Raw genomic sequence first — 16,426 nt, 5'->3', positions numbered from 1 at the left:
TCAGAACAAGCCAGTATTTTGGCTATTCTTGGCCCTTTGCAATTTTTTTTTGTTTCTTTGAGGCAGAGTTTCGCTCTTGTTACCCAGGCTGGAGTGCAATGGTGCAATCTCAGCTCACTGCAACCTCTGCCTCCTGGGTTAATGCGATTCTCCTGTCTCAGCCTCCCGAGTAGCTGGGATTACAGGCATGCTTCAGTACGCTAGGCTAATTTTTTTGTGTTTTTATAGTAGAGCAGGGTTTTGCCATGTTGGCCAGGCTGTTCTTGAACTCTTGACCTCAGGTGATTCGCCCGCCTCTGCTTCCCAAAGTTCTGGGATTACAGGTGTGAGCCACCACACCCAGCCTGCATTTTCATATAAATTTAGAATTAACCAGGCGTGGTGGCACACATCTGTAATCATAGCACTTGGAGAGTCTGAGGAGGGAGAATAGCTTGAACCTAAGAGTTTGAGGCTGCAGTGAGCTATAATTGCACCACTATACTCCAGCTTAGACAACAGAGCAAGATGCTTTCTAAAAAAAATTAGAATCAACTTGTCAATATTTATTAAGAAATATGTTGAGATTCATCCTAATGGTGATTGTTTGTTAAAAAAAAAAAAAAAAGAAAAAAAAAGGACTGGATGTGGTGGCTCATGTCTGTAATCTCAGCACTTTGGGAGGCCGAGGTGGGTGGATCACAAAGTCAGGAGATCGAGACCATTCTGGCTAAAACCTTGAAACCCCGTCTCTACCAGAAATACAAAAGAAAAAAGAAAAAAAGCTGGGCATGGTGGCGGGCACCTGTAGTCCCAACTACTTGGGAGGCTGAGGCAAGAGAATGGCATGAATGCGGGAGGCGGAGCTTGCAGTGAGCCAAGATTGCGCCACTGCACTCCAGCCTGGGTGACAGAGCGAGACTCTGTCTCAAAAAAAATAAATAAATAAAAAATAGACATAAAAAGAGGAAAGAAATATGTTTAGATTTTGATAAGAATTACATAAGTAATCTACAAATCACTTTGGGAAGAACTGATTGAGTGTTCCAATCCATGAACATGGTGTATTTCTCCAGACTCTCACAAATATTAATGAATGCGAAAGAAAACATCAGGATGGTAGGGCTGTGGATGCAGAGAACACCCATGGGAATGTCGGTCTGGCACTACTCGCCTTCTAAGGGCTGTCGCTGCTCCTTACTTCGTTTTTCTAGGTTGCCAGATTATCATGTGAACTTGTCCTATGTCCAGTGCTGATTGATTCAGAGGAAGGCACCTGCCCCAGGCCAGTCCAATAAATGTCCTTACACAGATATTTGGAACGGAGACTGAAAGACAGTTGAACCAGCCTCTCTGATTGCAAAATTTAAAATTTAGGAGCTCCCTGTAACCATGCTTCAGATTATGTGAACTAGAGGATTGGTGGAATTGCTGAGAAAAAAGGACAAATCTTAAAGAAACACAGATAGGAGAAGACAGTGGTATTAGCGTCTCTGACTCCATATAGTTCTTAAGGCCAATGAGTTCTGAGAGAGAGAACTATCTTGTTTATGAATTCCAAGAGACAGTCCGTAAACCTGTCTCTAGGCTTAAGCTAGTTTGAGTTGGGTTTCTGTCACTTGCAATAAGAGTCCTGACTACTGCAGTTGACTAGAGTTAAAAGGTATAGCATCAATATGTGAGCTAGCTCTAGCTTTAAAAGGCTTCCAGTTTGAATTACACTCCATTCCCTCTGGTGCCCCTAGAAAGAGCCCTCTCTTAACACAGGCCAGCAGCTGGCAGACATGCTTTTGTTTTTTTTCTCTGCAGGAATTTTACTGCCTTGATTGAGACAGATTATCAGAGGTGGGCACTGTTATCCTCTCTTTCATGCAGGATTTATCACATGTAAGTATTTGTCTTATGTTTGGATGCTACATTTTGGTTAGAATTTAATCATATCTCATCAAGGTTACCCACATGATCACTCTAAGGCTGTTGTAAGCCTAACTGACAAGTATTCCATATGTCAAGATGTCAAGTTTAACCCAAAATAAGATGTAAGCACCACATGGGACTGAGAGAGAAATGCTAGAAATCTTCACCCTTACTGCCTTTCTTGATAATGACCATGCATCCTGTGAGGGAAATAGTGTTATAGTGATAGAAGGGTAAGGTTCTGAAATTTGAAGAGATTGGAGGCCAGGTGTGGTGGTTCACACCTGTAATCTCAGCATTTTGGGAGGCCAAGGTGGGTGGATTGCTTGTACCCAGGAGTTCCAGATGAGCTGGGCAACATTGTGGGACCCCATCTCTAAAAATAAAAATAAAACTTAACTGGGTGTAATGGCGCACGCCTATAATCCCAGCTACTCAGGAGGCTGAGGTGGGAGGATTGCTTGAGGAGGTCAAGGCTGCAGTGAGCTGTGATCATGCCACTGTACTCCAGCCTGGGTGACAGAGTGAGACCCTGTCTCAAAAAAAAAAAAAGATTGGAGGGAAGAATTTTTGAGGATACTGTGGTGCAGGGAAAGGGCGTGCCATGTATATGCAGATGGTCCTCAGCTTTCCAAACTTAACTCTGGAACAGGCTACCTTTCATACATTTTATATACTATATACTGCCAGACACAACACACTTTTCAAAGGCCACATTTGAACCTTTTTTTAAAATTATTTTTTATTTTTTTAAGACGGAGTCCTGGTCTGTCACCCAGTCTGGAGTTCAGTGGCACGATCTTGGCTCACTGAAACCTCCGCCTCCTGCGTTCAAGTGATTCTCCTGCCTCAGCCTCCCAAGTAGCTGGGACTACAGGTGCGTGCCACCATGCCCAGCTATTTTTTTGTGTTTTTAATAGAGGTGGGGTTTCACTGTGTTAGCCAGGATGGTCTCGATCTCCTGGCCTCGTGACCCCTGCCCCCCCGCCTCGGCCTCCCACAGTTCTGGGATTACAGACGTGAGCCACCGTGCCTGGCTGTACTACTTTGAATAGGTCTTAATAGGTTTTAATTAATTATTTTTAAATTAATTTCAAAAATCTTCTATAACATGGATGAAACTTGAAGATATTATACTTAGTGAAATAGGCCAGACATAAATGGACAAATGTCATTTGAATCCACTTTTATGAGGTACCTAGAATTGGCAAATTCACATAGACAAAAAGTAGATTTGAGTTAACAGGGCGAGGGGGAAGGAAGAATGGGGGACTGTAGTTAATGGGTTTAGAGTTTCTGTTTGGGAAGATGAAAGAGTTTTGGAGATGGATGGTGGTGAAGGTTGCCCAACAGTGTAAATGTACTTAGTGCCATGGAGCTGTACATTTAAAAATAATTAAAGTGGAAATATTGATGCTATGTATGTTTGACCACAATTATAAAAATGGAGCCGGGTGTGGTGGCTCACACCTGTAATCCCATCACTTTGGGAGGCCGAGGAGGGCAGACCACCTGAGGTTGGAAGTTTGAAACCAGCCTGGCCAATGTGGAGAAACACCGTCTCTACTGAAAATACAAAAAATTAGCCGGGCGTGGTGGTGCATTCCTGTAATCCCAGCTACTCAGGAGGCTGAGGCATTAGAATTGCTTGTACCCAGGAACTCAGGAGGCAGAGGTTGTAGTGAGCCAAGATTGTACCACTACACTCCAGGCTGGGCAACAGAGTGAGACTCAGTCAGAAAAAAAAAAAAAAAGGCTGCAGACGGTGGCTCACGCCTGTAATCCCAGCAGTTTGGGAGGCTGAGGCGGGGAGATCATGAGGTCAGGAGTTCAAGACCAGCCTAATATGGTGAAACCCCACCTCTACTAAAAATACAAAAATTGGCCAGGTGCGGTGGCTCAAGCCTGTAATCCCAGCACTTTGGGAGGCTGAGACAAGTGGATCACGAGGTCAGGAGATTGAGACCATCCTCGCTAACATGGTGAAATCCCGTTTCTACTAAAAATACAAAAAATTAGCTGGGCCTGGTGGCGTTCGCCTGTAGTCCCAGCTACTCAGGAGGCTGAGACGGGAGAATTGCCTAGAACCTGGGAGGCAGAGTTGCAGTGAGCCAAGATCATGGGCGACAGTGAGATTCTGTCTCAAAGAAAAAAAAGAGTGCTGTCTAGATGCAGTAGCTAAGTACACAGAAGCCATTTCAGTGTGGGAGGTAAGGTGACTGAGTCTAGGGACTCCAGGACTGAGGGGTTGAGACCACCCATGGTCATTGTGATGAGATGAAGATGGAAAATGAGCTGGGCTGGGGGAAGGTGGTCATCTCCTCTGGATATCATTAGTTTGAGAGTCCTGTTGGGTAGCCCACCGGGCATGGTCAGCAGGCAGTGGAGGAGCTGAGAGGGTTTGGAGCTGGGATAGACTCCAGCCTCACCATGTGGGCAATAGTGGGGGCCACAGAGTGTGAAGATGGCCAAGAAAGGGGTCTGAATGGGGATCTTGGAGAGTCAGCAGCCAGGCACGGGCCATGGAGAAACAGATGTCAGGGGAAGAGGAAAGGGGAGTCAGACCCCAAGGGGAAAAGAGTCACTGGAAAGAGGGGCCAGCCCCGTGTCACATCCAGCAGAGACACCAGGTACAGCAGAAGGACCTTGGACATGACCGTGAGGAGTGCCTTGTTGGCCATGACCTGGGAGAGATGGGGGTGAGAGCATGGGGGACCACACCATGTCCCGAGCACACAAAACAGTGCATGGTAGACAGGATGGATTTATGGATGGACTGACAGGTAGATGGATGGATGAATGGACAGATGGTAGATGGATGCAAAGATAGATGAATAGATGGACAGATGGGTGGACAGATGGAATGAATGATCAGAAAAGGCTTCATGAACAAAGTGAGACTGAGCTGCATCTCCATGGATAGGACTCTCCTCTTGAGTCAGGAATGACCCAGTGTCCTGGTCCAGGGAGGAAGTCAGCCTGGCTTGACTGGGGACACTTGTGGCGGATTTCAGAGGCCCTTAAAATGGGACCAAGTGAGGTTGGGCAGGTCCGAGCCAGCTCAGGACTCCTGCCTCAGACAGGGAACACCCACAGAGACCCTACTGGGATACTGGCCACCCCCCTACCCTGTGCCTAGGTCAGAGCCTACACACTGCAGCCCTGTGCCCCTCATACCCAGCAGGTTCCTGCTCCAGCACAGCTCCTGGACTGGCCCCAGGTGCTGGCCAGGGGGTTTCTATCCAAGTATAATTCACTGAAGCATGTGTTTGGCAACGAGACCCAGCTCACTGTTTTAGGTAAGCGGCTCTCACAACTTTCCCCAGCCTGTCTCACCCTCTCCTGTCTGGAAAAATCTCTTTTCTTTCTCTGGGGCTTCTTCTCCTCTGCCCTCCAAGCCTTAAGCATGGAACCCTTCCTTTCTCCATGGGGTTTGGGGGAAGTGGGCTGGTCTCAGGGTAACTGGCAGGAAGGGCCCCCACAGTGGGAGCAGCCACTTTCAGCTTCCAACAGCGGGACACAGCCTGGTCCTGGGGTCTGGGCTGGGATTGGGCAGGGTCAGGGCTCCTCCCCTTTCCCAGGGCAGATGTCTCAGTGAAGGACAGAGGCCAGTTCTGATGAGGGGCCCTGTAGTGGCCTTAGAGACAGTCCCCGGGACCCCAGGATCTAGGCTGAGGTCTGGATGCCCATCCAGACTGGGAGGGCCACATGAGGGCTGGGGACACAGGGGTCACCCCAAGGGGAGACCATTGGAAGGCACAGAGAGGACTCTGGGTCTAGGCTGCAGCTCTATGGCTTGTGCTGGGTCATGAGGACATGGGGACACTGAGGGACAGATGAAACTGGGTGAGGTTGGAGAGGGTCTCCTGGGGCACAGATGTGTCTGTCCCTGGAGCCCCGTCACCTCTGAGGCCTGGTGTGTCTCTGTTCATGGGTCGACCTCCCGCCTTCATTTGAGGAATGGCCCGTTAGACTCAGGAGGTGACTAGCGGGGAGTAAACGGGGGTGCAGATAACTCCACGGCCACCAGATGAATCAGAGGCTGCTGGGGTGCGCATGGGGGCTGCGGTCCCCCGAAATCTGGGGAGGAAGCTCCAAGAACCCAGCTGATGTGAAGGGTCCTGTGGTTGGGCTGGTGGAAACAGGGGCGATGGCGGAGCCCCAGGGTTTGTCTGGGTGGAGCCCCTGCTTCACCAGGAGAACTGAGTGGGCCAGGCTGGGGCACAGCCTGGTGTCCCAGGGGATGGGAAGCTCCAGGCCATGCCAGGTTTGGGCCTCCCCACACCCTGCCAGGACAGTTTTGTGTGCTGTGGGAGAGACGCTTAGACTCCAAACACAGACTCCAGAAACCAGGAAGGAGGGAGCATAGCCTGCCCTGGGTACGCACGGGGAAACCGAGGCTGCAGAGGAAATGACTGGGCCAGGACGCCTGGGAAAGGTGACTTTGGAAGGCCCCTAGGAAAGGTGCAGGGCTGTCTGCTCTCCAGAGGGCTCCAGTGGAAAGGAGGGAAAGAAGAGGGAGGGAGAGGCCCTGGGTGGACCAGACAACCACACCATGAACCCTCCCAGAGACTTTAGATAGAGAGAGGCGCTCCACAACACCCCACTCTCCCTCTGCCATCTCTCACCCCTCCTCTGTCCACACAGGTCAGCCCAAGGCCACCCCCTCGGTCACTCTGTTCCCGCCATCCTCTGAGGAGCTCCAAGCCAACAAGGCCACGCTGGTGTGTCTCATGAGTGACTTCTATCCGGGAATCTTGACGGTGACCTGGAAGGCATATGGTACCCCCATCACCCAGGGTGTGGAGATGACCATGCCCTCCAAACAGAAAACAACAAGTACGCAGCCAGCAGCTACCTGATTCTGACGCCCGAGCGGTGGAGGTCCCACAACAGCTACAGCTGCCAGATCATGCATGAAGGGAGCATCGTGGAGAAGACAGTGGCCCCTGCAGAATGTTCGTAGGTTCCCAACCCTCACCCCACCCACAGGGGCCTGGAGCTGCAGGATCCCAGGGGAGGGATCTCTCTGCATCCCAAGCCATCCAGCCCTTCTCCCTGTACCCAGTAAACCCTCAATAAATATCCTCTTTGTCAACCAGAAATCCTGTTCCCTCTCTTCATTTCTTATCACTCATATGATTTGATGCTTCTCCTGGGTTCTCAGTGTGGCGTTGGGGGAATCCTGGCACCAGTGGGAAAGTAACCTGGAGGAGAGGATCACAGCCTCCCAGGCGTGTCCCCTGGGGAAATAGGCCAGGATAGGAGGAGTCGGCTCACTGAACACCAGTCCCTCCATTCTCTCCCACCTCCCCTTCCTCCTTGCAGCTCACCCCCCATCTCACTGCCTGCTTTCTGGAGGGAGCTATTTGTGGCTGATCCTCCAGATACACCCCCTGTCCCTGTCCTGGTCTGGACCTTCTACCCACCCATGGCCTGTCTTTCCTCAGCCTGGAAATCCTACTCTGGGCCTGGAGTCCCTCTGCTTCTGGCCCTGTCCCCTGGAATGCCCTCCTCCTTCTCTGCCCAACTCTCCACCCCCAAGGGCTGGATTGTGTAGGACACAACACCATCAAATTCATGAGCTCTTAAATTTTGGGTCTTGATTTTTCACCTGACAGCAGGTTCAGAGGTGTGAGAAAAATAGGAGGAAGCCAGGAAAGAAACACACATGAAAGGCCTGCAAGCAGCTCAAGACACTTGAAAAAGATAGGCTCTGAGCTCCCCAGGAACCACTGCAAGAAGGGTAATAAGTGCTCCATTATTTCTTTCTTTTCTTTTTAGATGGAGTCTCACTCTGTCACCCAGGCTGGAGTGCAATGGCACCATCTTAGCTCACCATAACCTCTACCTCCCGGGTTCAACCATTTCTCCTGCCTCAGCCTCCTGAGTAGCTGGGATTACAGGTACATGCCACAACGCCCAGCTAATTTTTGTATTTTTATTAGAGACAGGGTTTCACCATGTTGTTCAGGCTGGCGTGCTCCATCATTTCTAAGAGATTAAACAAGTCTTTTCTCGAGGGAGGTTGATATTTTCAATGCTGAGGCCAGGCATCTCTTCATAATTAAAAGTGGGGATATGTTTTACTGAAGGCCTCACTATTGATGGGATTTGGGCTCTGACATGTGCAAAAGTGACTTCCTGGCAGCCCTAGGACATGGAGATTTTCTCAGATGCTTGGCACAGAAAGTCACTGGCCATCTTTGGAGGAAGCATCATTTTTGGGAAGCACTTCTCCATTGGATCCTGAGCCTCAGGTGGAAAACCACGTCCTGTGTTGGGAATTTCTCTGGGAGGCTCCCTGGGTCTGGGGCTCCAGCTGCTCTCTGAGAAGAAGGTGTGAGGGGAGAGAACATGGCCCAGCCACACCCAGCCCCTCCTGCATGGTTCCTGCTGAGCGGGGTGTTAGAGGGGTGGGGGCACCAGCAGTGGTCAGGCCTGTGTTTCTGCGGGTGGGGCCAGGGAGGGACCCTCGGGGCATCCTAGGGAGTCTCTCCCATGGCTCCTGTTTGACTTTGCTGTGGCTGCTGCTGTCACAAATGACCCCTAATTTAGAGGCTTAAAATATCACACATTGATTCCCTGGTCTGGAGTCAGACGTCCAAAATGAATCCCAGAGTGCTAAAATCAGGGTGCCAGCCGGGCCAGGCTCCTTCTGAGGGCTCTGTGGAGAATCCATTTCCAGGATTTTTCCAGCTTCTAGAGGATGCCCTGGACTCCTGGCCCCTTCCTCCAACTTCAAAGCCAGAACTCAGCATCTTCAAATCTATCTCCCACCTCTCTCTCTCCCTCCCTCCCTCCCTCCCTCCTGCCTCCTTCTTTCCCTTATAAGGACCCCACCTTGGACCCACTCAGATAACCCAGGATCATCTTCCACCTCAGGCTCCTTCACATCCTCACATCTGTAAAGTCCCTGTGGCCACACAACATAGCACTTGGACAGGTCCCGGGACTGGGACACAGCCATCCCTGGACCTAATTCAGCCACCCACAGCTCCTTTCCCTCCTTCCTCTCTCCTCCGGGTATGAAAAGGGAATGCAGAGAGGTTGGTCAATGAATACACACCTACAGTTAGATGCAAGGAGTGTGTTCTAATGTTGGATAGCAGAGTAGGGTGACTATGGTTAGCAATAACGTATTGTATATTTCAAAATAGCTACAAGAGAGAACTTGAAATACACTCAACACATAGAAATGATAAATACTCAAGGCCATACCCCAAATATCCTGACTTGATGATGACATGTTGGATGCACGGAACCAAACAGCACATGCGCCTCATAGAAATATCCAATATTATGTATCAGTGTAATATTTTCTATGAATAAGAAAGGCAAAAAAAGAAGTTAAGCATAAACTAGCTATTTGACCTAGCAGTTCCAGCCCTAGGAATTTATCTAGAAGAAATGAAAACATGCGTTCAAAAAGATGTATACATAAATGTTCTCAGGAGCCTCATTCACTACAGGCAACAACTGGAAACAACCCAAGTGTCCGTCAGCTAGAGAATGGATAGACCCATGTGGTCTGTGCATACAGTGGAGTGCTGCTCAGTTATACAAAGAAAAGAAACTATGGATACAGGCCACAGGAGGGATGAACTTCAAAACATTACAGTAAGTGAAAGAAGTAAAACTCCATGAGGGAAGTTGGTGAGTATGGACATGTTTTTGAACTGGCAGAATTTTACCGTGTTCATTGGGGTATTAGGTATTGAGTCCCTGTTGACCAGGTACTGTGGTAGGTACGGCATTTAGAGAAATAAGAAGCAGACACCAGCTCCACTGTGATGAGACTCACCCGATCAGCCATTTCTGATGAACACTCAGGTACCCTGACTGTCACTGCTCACATTTGCAGGCTTTACTTAATGCCACTTAAACCTCCCTATTCCCCAAATCTTCTTTCTTTTCTATTTTGTTTTTTAGACAGAGTCTTGCTCTGTCACCCAGGCTGGTGTGCAGTGGCACCATCTCAACTCACTGCAACGTCCATCTCCTGGGTTCAAGCAATTCTCCTGCCTCGGCCTCCCGAATAGCTGGGATTACAGGTGTCCACCACCACGCCCAGCTAATTTTTGTATTTTTAGTAGAGACAGGGTTTCACCATGTTGGCCAGGCTCGTCTCGAACTCCTCCTGACCTCAGGTGATCCGCGTGAGTAGGTCTCCCAAACTGTTGGGATTACAGGTGTGAGCCATTGCACCTGGCCACCAAGTCTCCTTTCTTTCCAACTCCCCTCATTAGACACAGCTTTTTAAAGCAATCCTTGCCATACCCATGGGTTCAATTGTTTTTTTTATATGCTCTGATGACAATAAAATTTAAATGTCATTTTTATATAACAACTTTATTTTACGTGACACCTCATTTGCTACAATCATAAATTCAAAGTTGCTCTAAGAAGGTAATAACTAAAAAGTTGTCATATTTTAGTATGTAAATTTTAGGAAATTTCCGTGATGGTTTGACTTTGTGTGTATATTTTTAAAACATGAGTTGTGATGTCACAGAATGGACTTAGCATACAGAGGTTTCTAACTTTCTACCAGAGAGCTCCCTTACAATGCAATACTTAAGAGTCCAAAACTATCTTTTCTTTTCTTTTTTTTTTTTTCTTTTTGAGACGGAGTCTCGCTCTGTCACTCAGGCTAGAGTGCAATGGCACGATCTTGGCTTACTGCAAACTCCGCCACCTGGGTCCAAGTGATTCTCCTGCCTCAGTCTCCCAAGTAGCTGGTACTACAGGCACCCGTCATCGCTCCCGGCTAATTTTTTTAACTTTAGTAGGGATGGAATTTCACCATATTGGCCAGGCTGGTCTCGAACTCCTGACCTCATAATCCACCCAGCTTGGCCTCCCAAAGTGCTGGGATTACAGGCATGAGTCATTGTGCCCAGCTGAAAACTATCTTATTCCCCATACCTATTCCTCTTCCTACATTCTCTGTGTAGGAGAAAGTCACTGCTGTTTACCCAGTCCTTCATACTACAACCTCAGCAGCCTGTTTTTCCTTTTACTTCCCCTGTTCTTCCACATCTAATCATCTAGCGCTTCCTGTTCTCTCTCCCAAATGATCACAAGACTTTTCCATCCACTTCAGTCATTTCCACTGCCTTTAGCCTTATCTGTTCTTCCAGATGAACATAATGTCTCTCCCTCTCTTTTTTTTTTTTGAGACATAATCTCTCTCTGTCGCCCAGGCTGGAGTTCAATGGTGTGATCTTGGCTCACTGCAACCTCTAACTCCCGGGTTCAAACAATTCTCCTGCCTCAGGCTCTGGAGTAGATGGGACTACAGACACCCGCCACCACGCCAGGTTAATTTTTATATTTTTAGTAGAGATGGGGTTTCACCATATTAGCCAGGCTGGTCTTGAACTCCTGACCGCAAATGATCCACCCACCTCAGCCTCCCAACATAATGTCTCTTAATTGGTCCCATTGCTTCTGTCAGTCCTCTATTGTGCAGAGAGACCTCACTGCAAACACGTCTGATAGGGACTCCTCACCTCTGTGTGGTTCAGTGAGTCTCATGTTTCCAGAACAAAATTTAAACTCTACTTAAACTTTAGTGCTGGACAGTGAATGAGCCTTTGTATTCCAGGTTCATCCACTGTCCAGCAGTGTAGCCTCAGACAACTGAACTCTAAGCCTTTGTTTGCTCATCTGCCTAAACTCACTGAGCAGTCATGGAACCTTGGGGAAGTTACTTGACTTTTCGAAAATGTGTACAATGGGACTGTTTCTGAGGGTTAAATGAGTATGCCACAGTTGGAACACTGTCAGGTACATAATACTTGCCAGATGTTGACTGTTCATCTTTATCCTATGAGGCCAATGGTACCCCACTGTGGGGTTCTCAATTTTGTATAAGAAAATAAAACTTTATGATTTGTTAGTGAAAGAAATATCTGAGGCCAGAGGTGGTGGCTCATGCCTATAATCCCAGCACTTTGGGAGGCCAAGGCAGACCCGTCATTTGAGGTCAGGAGATCAAGACTAGCCTGACCAACATGATGAAACCCTCATCTCTACTGAAAATACAAAAATCAGCCAGATGTGATGGCATGCACCTGTAGTCCCAGCTACTCGGGAGGCTGGTGCTGGAGAATCGCTTGAACCTGGGAGGTGGAGGTTGCAATGAGCCGAGATCATGCCACTGCACTCTAGCCTGGTGGACAGAGCAACACTCCGTCTCAAAAAATAAATAAGTAAATAAAAGAAATATCTGAGTACCCCTGTCATGGAAAGAAGAAACAGAGGGAGAAAAGGGAGTTGGTAGGTCCTAGCATTACAGAGCTGGGAAGGATGTGTTCAGTCCCTATTTTATAGACCAGGAGGGGAAAGTGTGATGTGTCCCAGGCTTTCATTCAGGATACACAGCCATGACTCTCTACTGAGAGTGGGAGCAGGGCCCTGGGGCTAACTATGGTCAAGTTGCAGACAAGAACTAACACTTGTAAGACAGGAGAGAAGCATTTAGTTAGAAAAGCAGTCAAAAATTTGTGTATAACTGCATTTGGTGAACAAATGAAAACTGTCAGGCTTAGAAAAACAGAAATGCTGGTGGAACTGACTTTAGTAACCGGGGTTTTCTTTATTTTGTTTTTTTGTTTTTTTAGTTTTGTTTTTCAGACAGTTTCACCTTTGTCACCCAGGCTGGAGTGCAATGTGCGATCTTGGCTCACTGTACAACCTCCACCTCCTGGATTCAAGCAATTCTCCTGCCTCAGCCTCCTGAGTAGCTGGGATTACAGGTGCCCGCCACCACACTGAACTAATGTTTTGTATTTTTAGTAGAGATGGGGCTTCACCATGTTGGCCAAGCTGGTCTCAAATTCCTGACCTCGGGTGATCCACCCCCCTCAGCCTCCCAAAGTGCTAGGATTACAGGCATGAGCCACCACTCCCGGCTGTACCAGGGTTTTCTATTGAGTTTCTCGCCAAGGGTGACTTCCAATAGCAACCCCCCCTGCACTTTTCTCAGGACTGGAAAGCTCAAGCAGCCCAGGGTGAATAAAAGCCTGAGTAGTGCAGTCAGCACAGAGGGGCAGGGTGGCCACAAGGTGGGCAGCAGCAGGGATGGGCATTGTGAGGCCTTGGGTGGGGCTGTGGGGCTGGACATTGTGAGTCACTAGTCTGGCCTGGCTGTTTCCTGGTAACCAGGTGACATAGGAAGCTTTGTGGGTTATAGGCATCAGCCAGGGCCAGTAGCCCTCAGTCAGTAGCTAGGAGGAGAAGGAGGAGGAGCTCTGACTGTGCTGTGTCCCAGCAGTTTTTGTGCCTCTCAGTGCTTGTCGTGTTTGTTTATTTTTCAGAGAAGACAGCAGGTCCCCGACCTCATAAACCCGCCACCTTAGAAGGTGGCGGCAAAGTACGGGCTGAGGCCCCAGATCTGCCTGGAGTCAGGCTGCTTCTACTAGTGCTGTGCCACCGTTTCAGTTTCATCAAAGGCTCAGGCAGGAGTGAATTGTGGGTGCCCGATGGGGTGTATACTGACCTGTTGTATCGACTCCAGCTGTGGCTGGTGCAAGGGGGAGGAGGAACCCTGTTATGAATCTGATACTTATGAGGCTGTGGCTGCTGCAACATCAGAATCCACTACTGTAGAGCCTGGCAAGCTGGATGTGGGAGCCACGGAGGGCCACGACCTGCAGCACATCAGCAACCAAAAGATGCCCACAGGTAAAAAAGCCATGGGTGTCATTTACTCTCTGGCACACTGTGGCCACCCTCACCCCCTTCCCATAGCCTCATCCCCAGAGACATCCTCAGCTTCCAGCTCCCTCCTGCCCATAGCCAGCTCTCCCAGACCTGGGACATGGGGGCAAAGGCTGACTCTGCCTCTTGTCTTTGTCGTTGAGGCTTTTTGATCTAGAAAAGGGACAGCCCTTTTCTCAATGAAAATTCAAATACCCCAATTTTGGAGTCCCCGTCCCATTCTCTAGCCGACCTATCTAGCCAGTTTGGTACCTAAATGAAGGAACCAGGTAAGGGTCAGATTGTTTCTTTTCTCCCATCCCTTAAGGTAGCTTATTTTTATTTTATTTATTTATTTATTTAATTAATTTATTTAGATGAAGTCTCGCTCTGTTGCCCAAGCTGTAGTGCAGTGGTGCGATCTCAGCTCACTGCAACCTCTGCCTCCTGGGATCAAGCGATTCTCCTGCCTCAGCCTCCGGAGTAGGGACTACAGGTGCCCGCCACCACGCCCGGCTAGTTGTTTATATTTTTAGTAGAGACAGGGTTTCACCGTGTTAGCCAGGGCAGTCTCTATCTCCTGGCCTCATGATCCACCTGCCTCAGCCTCCCAAAGTACTGGGATTACAGGCATGAACCACCACGCCCAGCCCGTAATTTAATTTTTTTTAAGTTCTGAGATACGTGTGAGGATGTACAGGTTTGTTACATGGGTAAAAGTGTGCCATGGTGGTTTGCTGCACCTGTCAGTCCATCACCTAGGTATGAAGCCCTGCATGCATTAGCTGTTTATCCAGATGCTCTCCCTTCACCTGTCCCCTGACAGGCCCCAGTGTGTGTTGTTCTCCTCTCTAACACTGTACATAGTCTAAGACCACTCCTTTGCTGATGACAAATCTAAGTGATGGGTCGCGGGGGACTCTCTTGCCTGTTTTTGTCTGGAGAGCCTGCCTGGCTTCTGGTTCCTGATAAGAGTGAGGACCTGGAGTGCAGTGTGAGGAACAGATGGCTCGGTGAAGAACTGTGATCATCCACTGGAGACCCTGGAAACAGCCGTATCATTTAAATGGTGTGGGTTTGTGTGCAGGAGGGTTGGGAGGTAGCTAGGGGTGAATCCATGCGTAGTGAGTGTGAGTGTGTTTGTAAATGTGTGTTTTCCCCAAAAATTGTGGCCCTGCATGCCCAGCACAGCACAAGTGTCACTTTTTTTGAATTCCTGGCCTATGTAGTCATCTCACCTCAGCCTCCCAAGTCATGTCATTCTACTAATAGAAAGGAAGAGAAACTTCAGCACCACCATACTCTTTACATAAATGATCTCTTTCCTCCCTCACCACAGCTGTACCTAAAGGTATGTTCAATATCCCTACTCCTTAGATGGAGAGAGTGCAGAAAGGAGTGAACCCAGATTCTGACCTCCTGAATGGAGGAGGCAAAAGTGAACCCAGAAATGGGTCCCAATGTTGATGGTCTGTATTACTCAACTGTGTCATCACCCAGGCTTGGTGACAGGACCCCACACCAGGGAGCTCCAGCACCTATGTGTGCCCCTGGAATTGTGTGGCCTGTAAGCTGCCAAACTTTGCCCATCATCAAATGGGGCCCCAGTGGTCACATAACCGTGGGTGGCAAAAGGTACACGGAAGAACAGATGTTGGCTTCGACATTACTGTGAAATACACGTAGAAAGCCCACAGGCTTCTGGCCAGTTCACAGATTCTGAGAAGTGTAAGGGATCATGTAGAACAGTGCAGGTCAACATCTGTCAGTGCTGGGCTCATTCCTCAGCACTTGGTCAAAGCAGGGAAGATCAGGAAGATATTGCATTGTATTTAATAACAGGACTACCTCAGGCCTTAGAAATGCTCCAATCCATGGCTGGGCATGGTGGTTCACACCTGTAATCCCAGCACTTTGGGAGGCCGAGGCAGTGGATCACCTGAGGTCAGGAGTTTGAGACCAGCCTGGCCAACATGGTGAAAGCCTGTCTCTACTAAAAATACAAAGATTAGCCAGCCATGGTGGCCCATACCTGTAATCCCAGCTACTTGGGAGACTGAGGCTGGAGAATCACTTGAACCTGGGAGGTGGAGGTTGCAGTGAGCCAAGATCGAGCCACTGCACACTCCAGCCTGGGTGACTGAGTGAGACTCTGTCTCAGAAAAATAAAGAAATAAATAAAAAGAGATGCTCCAATCCATAGCAGACAGACAAGGGCCAGTGCCACATCAGAACTCAGGACAACATTATTATCAGCCTGGTGCCCATCACCCTCACTGAAGACCTCCTGCACAGCTCGGTGAGTGAGGCTCAGCACTCACCAGGTACTGATCCCCATGGTGAACTGTCCCACTGTCAGAGGCTGGGGTGAGCATCAGCAGCCACTGACTCAGTGGACGCACACACAGTGTAAAGAAACGGAAGACATGGGCTGGGCGCGGCAGCTCATGCCTGTCATCCCAGCACTTTGGGAGATCGAGGTGGGTGGATTGCCCGAGGTGGATGGATTGCCCGAGGTTAGGAGTTCAAGACCAGCCTGGCCAACCTGGTGAAACCCTGTCTCTTCGGAAAATACAAAAATTAGCTGGGTGTAGTGATGGATGCCTGTAATCCCAGCGACTCAGGAGGCTGAGGCAGAGGAATCACTTGAACCCAGGAGGCAGAGGTTGCAGTGAACCGAGATCGAGCCATTGCACTCCAGCCTGAATGACGGAGCGAGACTCCACCTCAAAAAAAAGAAAAACAAAGAGAAGAGGATAAATATCACAATGTTAGTACTCGTATATCTGAGACCCATTCCGAGTAGGAGTGAGCAGGATCTGGC

The 16,426-nt window shown here is 48.9% G+C and overlaps 2 protein-coding genes and 1 pseudogene across 14 annotated transcripts in view; all 3 read left to right on the top strand.

Moving 5' to 3' along the window:
- LOC112423549 (putative inactive beta-glucuronidase protein GUSBP11) overlaps positions 1 to 5,195 on the top strand; it is an 87,558-nt gene extending 82,363 nt beyond the window's left edge. For 3 of the 7 annotated variants that reach the window (XM_071080246.1, XM_071080251.1, XM_071080249.1), the window contains one exon: positions 1,789 to 4,985. In XM_071080246.1, the coding sequence (XP_070936347.1) occupies positions 1,789 to 1,809 (21 nt within the window). In that variant the 3' untranslated portion in view covers positions 1,810 to 4,985. Of the gene's footprint in view, positions 1 to 1,788; positions 4,986 to 5,077 lie in introns of those variants that run through there. The other 4 variants (XR_011613977.1, XR_011613979.1, XR_011613978.1 and 1 more) reach the window with 2 other exon arrangements.
- On the top strand, positions 4,419 to 6,995 carry LOC139358401 (immunoglobulin lambda-like polypeptide 1; annotated as a pseudogene).
- A 6,038-nt stretch (positions 6,996 to 13,033) lies between these two features.
- Positions 13,034 to 16,426, top strand: part of LOC105464193 (aspartate-rich protein 1-like) — a 29,767-nt gene continuing 26,374 nt past the window's right edge. For 3 of the 7 annotated variants that reach the window (XR_011613982.1, XR_011613981.1, XM_071080252.1), the window contains exon 1: positions 13,035 to 13,587. Coding sequence is in view for 3 of the 7 variants with exons in the window: in XM_071080252.1 (XP_070936353.1) it covers positions 13,386 to 13,587 (202 nt within the window). In the remaining 4 variants the exon portion in view is untranslated. Of the gene's footprint in view, positions 13,588 to 16,426 lie in introns of all 7 variants that reach the window. The other 4 variants (XR_011613984.1, XR_011613983.1, XM_071080253.1 and 1 more) reach the window with 4 other exon arrangements.

Source organism: Macaca nemestrina, chromosome 15 (assembly GCF_043159975.1).
Source record: "Macaca nemestrina isolate mMacNem1 chromosome 15, mMacNem.hap1, whole genome shotgun sequence".
In the NCBI taxonomy this organism is placed as follows: domain Eukaryota; kingdom Metazoa; phylum Chordata; class Mammalia; order Primates; family Cercopithecidae; genus Macaca; species Macaca nemestrina.
The sequence above is the reverse complement of the archived record's forward strand: the minus strand, read 5'-3'. Positions and strand labels throughout refer to the sequence as shown.